This window comes from Lissotriton helveticus, chromosome 2_2, assembly GCF_964261635.1.
Source record: "Lissotriton helveticus chromosome 2_2, aLisHel1.1, whole genome shotgun sequence".
Classification (NCBI taxonomy): domain Eukaryota; kingdom Metazoa; phylum Chordata; class Amphibia; order Caudata; family Salamandridae; genus Lissotriton; species Lissotriton helveticus.
The window spans coordinates 408,528,448-408,537,269 of record NC_136060.1 but is presented as its reverse complement, the minus strand read 5'-3'; the positions used below and the strand labels follow the sequence as shown (position 1 = coordinate 408,537,269).

At 43.6% G+C, this 8,822-nt stretch overlaps 1 protein-coding gene across 1 annotated transcript in view; it reads right to left on the bottom strand.

Moving 5' to 3' along the window:
- Window positions 1-2,064: 2,064 nt before the first annotated feature.
- SPON2 (spondin 2) overlaps window positions 2,065-8,822 on the bottom strand; it is a 41,908-nt gene continuing 35,150 nt past the window's right edge. Inside the window, exons 5-6 of the mRNA XM_078678651.1 lie at window positions 7,844-8,018; window positions 2,065-2,463 (exon numbers count right to left, since the gene is read on the bottom strand). Of these exons, the coding sequence (XP_078534777.1) occupies window positions 2,285-2,463; window positions 7,844-8,018 (354 nt within the window). The 3' untranslated portion in view covers window positions 2,065-2,284. The remainder of the gene's footprint in view (window positions 2,464-7,843; window positions 8,019-8,822) is intronic.

Here is an 8,822-nt window from a genome sequence, read left to right as displayed (position 1 = left end):
TAAATATTGGACTCTCAGACCAACTCTTAAGTACACTCCAGGCTCTATGGACACTACAGAGAAGGACTGGCTTGCTACCAGAGGTCTACCCTACTCTCTGAGAAGAGGGACTGGACCTACTCCCTTCATTCCAGGCTACCTGAGTGATCAAAAGATCAGTTAGATGACCTCTTTTTCTGAGCTCAGAGACACAAAAAGCTCCACAGTCCTTCCTGCAACTGCCCAGCTAACCCGCTTGACAGTGCCTGCAACTGCACCTGCCTGAGTCCTGCTGGCCTCTGCTAAAGAGAGTGTCTGATCCCTAAGAGGCACCTCCTCAGGCCCTGGGCCTTGGTTGGCATCAGAGCGCACTCCTCTGAACTCAAAAGGAGTAATTTTGAAGTTTTGGCCTCCTCGCAAGTGCAGGCTGACCCGGTCGTGCCAAGATCTTGCTGCCTGCGCTGACTGTAAATGCGAAACTCCAGTGAAACCGACTCTTCAGGCTATAGCATTCACCAGGGACGACGGGCAATGTGAGATCAGCACTTCGTACTACAACAACGACAGCCTGTGGTAACCGCTAACATGAAGCTCCAACTAAGACTGTCTGCAATGCCTGCTTGGATCTTTGCGCTGCAGTGATGAACATTCACAATGCCTGGCCTGCTCGGCGACGCTCTCCTTTTGCCTCAGGGCCTTTTCTACCATGAACTGTACTCTGCACCGGCCTTTGAGAAGGAAACATTTTCAGCAGAGCCAACCTGGTCCCTATATCGGCCCCGCTCTATTGTGGTTGGCCTAACTTTCACCTAGTCTGACACGACCAGAAGGCAGTGAGTGGTGGTTTGTGCTTTTAGGCACCATACTTGCCTTAAATCTTTAAAATAACCTATCTCCTATCTCCAGTTGGACTGATAGGATTTTTGTTATTTTGGTGTCAAATAATGTAATAAAGTTTTACTCTGTTTTTTTAAATTGGTGTGGGATTTTTTGTGTTGTATTTTCACTTGGATACTGTTTGTGCGCTGCATAAATACTTTACACATTACCTCTAATTAAGCCTGACATCTTTTGTGCCAAGCAACCAGAGGGTTAAGCACAGGTTTATTTAGTGACTTTTGTGTTTCACCCTAAAAACAATTGTGGTTGTTGCTTGCGTAGAGCTTCACCCCCTCAACCAATAACTCAGTTTCTCACACAACTTCTATGTGCCAAAAATAAATAAATTGTCTAACGTAGTCCATGTCGGTTGTGAAACTCTCCTTAAGCAAGGTTTGTGCTATGAAAGTTTACTGAAAATAAAATATGAATTCTGCCTGTCGCCCACGTTCAAATACAATCCTCCAAGAATTAAGGACAGACCATTAAGATTTGAGTTCAGAATGGATACCCCTCTAGTGCCTGCACTGCACAGTGTGAGACTGGAAAAATATGAGATGAATCCTGGCTTCCCTGCTTGACCAAACTGTGTGATCCTTGCTAAATTCTTTATTTCACCAAGCCTCGTTTTTTGTTCATTATCACTTATGAGAGCACCTTCAAATACATGAGTTTGGGATGTGGGCTGTACAATAAACCTCTCTTGTGTTTGTTTTAATAGACTACTATGTTGCTTCATCTACAATAAGAACCTAGACAAGATTTGAGGTAGACGTGACAGCTGAGTTACCTATTAGTTCACTAGTGGTATTGTCATCCAGGTGGGGGCAAGAATGTTTCTCAGCTAATGTTTAAAAATTCTCACTTTTAAAAAATACTTTTCGAATATCCTGATGTACTAAGAAGAAACTCTTCAGCGTGCTAAAGACATACTCTTTCTTGAATTTTGAAGCCATGTTATAGTTTAACATGATGTTTGTTGCTTGATTTACATGCCACATATTTTCAGCGCTTGGCTACTGATTGAGAGCTCTGGGCTCTCCTCTCTCCGTTAGATTGCTGGCTCGCCCAACTCTACTGCTCATAACTTAAACATATGTGTTTTCAGACCTTCTTGTTTTATGACTGATCTCGCTCCGAATGTAAGATTAAATGCGTGTACAAAACATCCCGCTATCTGTCACAAGAGGGCGCCACGTGACCTAGTTTTTTATGACAATTGAACAGTTTATTATTTGGAGGCACTCTGGTGTACAAAAACATGAACATGAGGGAACAGTCCTGATGTAAACAACAGATCATTCATTTATACAAATAATTAGTCTTTTTTGTTGCATATTGCAAAATGATTAGGGTTGATTGGCTGAAGTATGAAGAGTGGAAAAAACGTGTCTTAATCAACAGTTTCTGATCTGTTTGTTGGTGTTTAGACGCAGTTATCCTGGACGCATTCTGTTTCTTCTTCAAGGCTGGGACAAGGCGTTCCACTGGTGGATGGTTTGAAATGGATGTACCGAGTTCTGATTTTGGTTGCCCCAGTGCCACAGCTGCCCCTGCAAAGACCCCACGAAGACCATAAAGACACCTCGCAATCAAGTGGAGTTTCTGCAATAAAAAGAGCCCACATGTTAGTTTAAAGTATGGGAAACACAAAAAAACATTCTAATTAAATTCCCACCTGCATAAAGAGGCCTGTTAATTTGAAGTATATTTCGGTCAACCTTGTTTAACCTAGACCACCACCTCAAATGATTCTGGTAGTTGGTAATTCACTGATCACTTGGTAATCTTAATTTTTCCAATTACCCTACCTTTCCCAGTCGTCGGTAAATTACTTTTTCTCCATCTCAACAAGGCACCAGGCAGGGCTCTAGTAGGGGTACCACGCGGGTGGACGGCGTCCCCCCACTTATTTTACCTGGAGCTCGATAACTATAGCAAATGGTGCCACACATTCACTCTTTGGCCTCTCTGGGGCGACCTCTCGCCCTAGAGAGGCCAAAGAGTGAATGTGTGGCTCCATTTGCTAAGGGGTGAGTGAGGGGAGGCCTCTCACCACCTTGCTACAAGCATCCAATGTTCAATTCCACATGTACGCCGATGACACCCAACTTTATCTCAAATTACAATCACCCAAAGACATTATGCTCTTGAATTCAACGATCAGAAGCACCCAATCATGGCTGGCCTCTAATCATCTCAAACTCAATGCTCTTAAAACAGAGTTCCTCTTGATCTCACCTCCTGCGAAGATCACTACCACCCAGATCTGGCTTAAACACCTAACCGCACTCAATGTGCATCCCACCATCGTGGACTCAGCAAAATCTCTAGGGATAACACTTGACACCAACCTCAACATGCAGGAACACATCAACAAAGCAACCAAGGGGGCGAACTACCAGATTAATACCTTAAGGAAAATCAAACCCTTCCTTCCAGCCAAAGATTTCCAAACTGCGGTACAAGCTCTAGTCATCCCTCGAATAGATTACGGCAGCATCGCCCTCTGTGGTCTCCCCCTAACTACCACGGCACCCATAAGAGCTTCTCTAAACGCCGCAGCGAGACTCATCACCGGATCAAAAAAACACTCTCACATTTCTCCTGACCTGAGAGCCCTGAACTGGCTGCCTTTTGAAGCCAGAATACATCTGAAAATCGCCTGCATCACGCACAAGGCTGTCCACCTGAGCTCACACGGATATCTCGCCCAGAAGCTGACGATTTCCGGAGGCTCTAGAAACACTAGAGGCACAAACAATCTCCTGCTAAAGCCCCAAAGATTCCGCAAGGAAAAAACATATAAATGCTCCTTCTCAGGAATGGCACCCAGGATTTGGAACTCACTCCCCCCTGAAATCAGGCTCATCTCCTCTACCATACTTTTTAAGAAAGAAGTAAAAGCTATCCTCATGGCTAAATACACTTGAATTATTACTGGGGATGATTTTACAGACGCTGTACCATTCAGTTCTACTGATCTTTTCTGTATTTTTGTATGACTCGTGTTTATTGACCTGCCTGAGTGTTTACGCTATCAACTATTTGTACTTGTTTCATTATTGATGTATCTGGCTGACTATGCTCCCACATGTACCTTCCCCACCCCTATTGTTATTTACTCTCACGCTGTTCCTTTCGTATGTAAAGCGCTCTGATATCTGCAAAGATCTTGTTCGCGCTATATAAAACTTTCAAAATAAAAATAAAATAAATAAATGAGTCTGATGGTGCAAGCCACCTTTCATGACGTCACTTCCTGTCATGACGTCAGCGTCCCCCCACTTATTTTTTTATGACTTGTGCCCTGGCACCAGGGGACGTATTACATAAAGTGCTCCAGGGATGCAATGGGCGTGTGCGCTCTTTCTGCACCAATGGGGCCCTTTGATAGTACAGAAGGAGCGCATACACCTGCATGGCCCCTTCTGTAGTGCAGATAGGGCAGGTGCACATGTAGCACAGGTGCTACTATAAAGGGGTCTTTCCTCATTTGCATGGGGGAGTATGCCTTGCAAATGAGGGAAACACTTTGCCTCTGCGTCAAATTATGGATGCAGTGTTGTGCTCCGCAAAAAGGTGACACACGGTGTGCCCTCCCTTCCCTGAGAGCGGGAAAGGGGGCCTATTAATTCCTCCTGCAGGGGGGTCACATCACTCACTGCACCCGCCTGCAAGGGGGTCCCCTGTCCCGTTTTAAAATGCAGGTGAGTTGTCTCCTGCACTGTGAAAGATGCACAGGCTGCTTTAAACAGTGGCTCCGGCTTTCAAACGTTTGCTGCTGCTGCAGTATTAGTAAATAGGGTGCACTTTCTTTGTGTGCACCCAGTGAACCTAACTGTAATGTGTCCCAGCCAAAAACACAACAGATCTCCTTCCACTCCTTCTACCCACCACCTTGTGTCCCTCACCCAGTGAAAGGGGTGGCACTAAAATCACCAAGCACCAGGAAATGAGCTTATGACCAAGGAAAGGGAGGGTGGGGCATAAGTACTTTAGTGAGGATGAGTAAGGAAAAATAATGCAAGTAATCAGTACAACACCTCCTCAACCATTGCTCATCACAGTCCCTACTGAATGAGGATACAGCAGAGAAGCAGGCTCATGACTCCATCTCGAGTAAGTACAAGGCACTCCAAAGCAGCACATGGTGTCCCAGAAGAAGAAACACAGGTGCATATTATCAAGCCCCTTATCGCCGCGTTATCGGCTCTTTTCTGCCGATAATGCGGCGATATTTGCATCGCCCTATTATCAAGGCAGCGTTAAGACAATTAACGTGGCTTTAAGCCACGTAAATTGACTTAACGCTGCCTTGGTAATAGGGCCACTTTCACGATAAACTCATCGTGAAAAAGGGCGTGTAGTGTTTGTTGCGGTGGGCGTTCCACCGCAACACCCATTCACTTCGACGCTGCCACCTATTATCAAGCTTGGTGATAATAGGTGGCAGCGCTGAATTTAACACCAGAAAATCCTGGTGTTAAGGTGGCGAAACGAGGAGAAATGCTTAATTTCTCCTCGTTTTTGCTTTTTTCATGTGTGCTGCCTTGTGCAGCACACATGGAAAATGCAAAATGCCAAGGTTTCTTTATGTACAGGAAGGTGTCCCTTCCTGTACATAAACAAACCTTTTTTTAAAAATGCCAATTTGTAACTTACATGTGTGCTGCATAAAGAAGCACACATGTAAGTTACAAATTGGCATTTAAGGTTTGTTTATGTGCAGGAAGGAACTCCTTTCTGAACATAAACAAACCTCCCTGCTCACAGACACCCTTGCACTCTGGTGCAAGGGTGCCTGCGCTGGCAATAAGTTGTAAAACCTATAGCCAACCCAGAGGGAAACGCTAGACTGCACCATATCCTTGGTAATATGGTGCAGCCTAGCGTGTCCGAAGTGGCGAAGAGAGGCGTTAAGCCAAGATGGCTAACGCCTCTCTTCGCCACTTTGTTGATAATATGCCCCACAGTATCACTGGAGGCAACGCAGGTGTGAAAAATGAGATTGCACATGGACGCACAGCGACAAGGTGTGGCCAAGGCAGCCTAGAGGTATCAATCCCAGAACTGTATCAAAGCCAAGAAGACACCTCAATGAGACCATAGGAAAAGCTGCCAAGAAGAGGGAAGGCCAAACAGAAGTCAGTCAGAGAATATGGACAAGGTACCAAACCCACACCAGGGACATCACCCCACAGCGGGCCACTGCCAGCAAAGCCATAAGGGAATTGCCAAAGGATTAAAAAATCAATGAACTCTACAACCAAACTACCTATCAACCAAGCAGAAAGAAAGCCAGCTCGAAGATAAGAGCAAATAGGACTCTGGTAGGGACAGGGCCGCCCTCCATCACTATGGACAGATGAATCTACTGAACAATAAACCCATCATTGTCGACAGCGCAAAATCCCTTGGTGTGATACTCGACACAAAACTCAATCTACTCTCCCACATTAATTCAATTGCATAGTCTGCTCAATACCAACTGCGCCTTCTTCCTCAAGCCTCAGCTCCGGACCACCTCCTCCTCCCAGGCCTTCAAAACTGGTCTCAAAGTTCTCCTCCTTCAAAGACGCTTCCAACTTTAATTCATGCCCTCTCTATTATCTAAAGGAAGACCTTTCATTATAGAAAATTCTATTCTCCATGACTATGGAAGTGCCTTCCCAGTGTGTTCTTGCGGTTTGAGTGTCTGCCATTTATTGCAGTATTATCCTTCTACCTGTGTTTGGTACTCTTTTGTAAGATGCACATGTCACTTTTCTCTTGTAACACACTGTTTGCTACCTCTTACATTTTGTTTGCTTTCGATACTTGCACAATTGCCACCATTGCCTACGTAACGTTTGTTCTTGTGTTTGAGTGTCTGCCATGTATTGCAGTACTATACCTCTACTTGTACTTTGTACGCTTTTGTAACCTGCACACGTCACTTTTTCCTCCTGTAATGCACCGTTTGCTACCTCTTGTATTTGTTTGCTAACGATTGCCACTTTTGCCTCATGTAACTTAGCGTTTGCTTTTGTAATTTGTTCACTTGTAATGTTCTCATGTATCAGTTCTGTTCCTATTGTGAAGCGTTCTGACACCTTCAGGTAAAGTCCGCGCTATATAAAAACGCATAAACAAATAAATAAATAAATAATAAACTAATCCCAACGAACCCTGTTGAAGAGGATGAGGGCAACTCCAGTGAGTACAACGAGTAGCAGAACAGGGACACCAGAACTACTCAATCCCCATGACTTCTGTGAAGGAGGCGTGATGGCAGTTTTTGCGAGGGCAAACTTTGGAGCGTTGATATTAGGCGGTGGTCCCATCGCCAAAGCTTGCACCACCCCATAACGGAGGCCGTGGGTTTTGAATACAAATGAACCACATCGGGGTAACCAGTGAAGGATTTAAAACGGACACTGCCAAACGAGGCTCATCTGTGGGCTTATGAATTCTCAAAGGACAGTATGAATCAACTACGTCTCCCATAATGCTCCACTGTGCCATGTGACCTCCCATCCAGGGGTGTGTGGAAATATGCATTTAACAGGAAGTGGGAGGCGTGCACGTAATTGTTCCCTCCAGCCTCTGAGGAAGAAGGAAACTCCTTCGAAACGCGTCAGGCGATGAAGAGTGGAGCAACTGAAATCTGTATCGCGAGGCAGTAGACGTTTGTACCTGATTAAAGCCTTACAAAGGAACACTGGTTTTGGGTGCTGCTTTTTGCGAGGGCAAACTTTGGAGCGTTGATATATATATATATATATATATATAATGGTTATGCACAATAATGTCTGCACATTTAACAGAAATGTGAACTAATATGTGAGGTGCCTATTCTAAGATATTGTTTTATTTTTTTATTTGTTCTCTTCATTCAGCCCCCATTGTGCTTTTTCATTTCTTTAATGATCATAAGTTCCTCCATTTTCAGCATATCAAAGACAATAAATACATTGAAAAAGTATTCTTTTTTCAGACTTACCTAAGACAGAGTCATCTATCTCATTCCCTGCGGTGGTCAGGTCAGCATCGGTAACTGGAAGAACAACTTGTTTGCCTTTAAGCTTAGTTAGGGTCACTTTTGCAAGAGGGGGCAGGTGCTTTAGCCTGGGATAGAAGAAGGAGTTTGCTGGATGGTTTGGGGAAGATGATGTTATCTGTGGATAGAAATAAGTTTACACAATGTTATCGTAACATGTCTAAGAAAAAGGGGATTCATCAATATATTGATATCGTCTAGTCCTGCAATTATGACACAATAATGTTTATGTATGTGCTTTATTCCATTCATCGGTCAATATTTAAATTTTGGCTTTGCAACTCAAGATGATGCTGTCAACAGCACATAAAATAGACCACGTTGTAAACAAATAATTTGGTGCAACCTCTTCAGACAGAAGTCAAACCCAAACCATTTTGATAGGTCCATGTTTATTGGCTGTACAACAAGCGTAAATGTTGGCCCACCATCAAAGCCAGAAAGTGCAGTGCCAAAGATTGCATGATTAATAGTGGTGACAGTACCAAATTCAACAGCAACTCCACAGCTACTTATCCTCTTTCATCACAATGAATATCATCAACCGCGCTACCCACCACTCCCAGGCAAATATCCTATTGTTTTTGAAGTTATATATTTATGACTTTAAAATGTCTGTTTGACCTAGAAAAACAAAGATGATAGGTCAATTAAGTTATAGGCGAAATACAGTTTCCATACAAAGCAATAGCTGACCAGCAAAGTTTTAAATTGTAGTATAAATATGTAACTCATGTTATTATGTTCGACTACCTTTGGAGTCAATGTAGCAATTTTTATTTCTGCAGAAGCAGATGAGCACACGAATTTTCAGCATTACATACATATCATTATTTACCATAACCTGTACTATTTTTTCTTTATACAATAATATTTTTACTATATAGGTATACTTGTTCCTCCCATCACTGATTAATTCCAC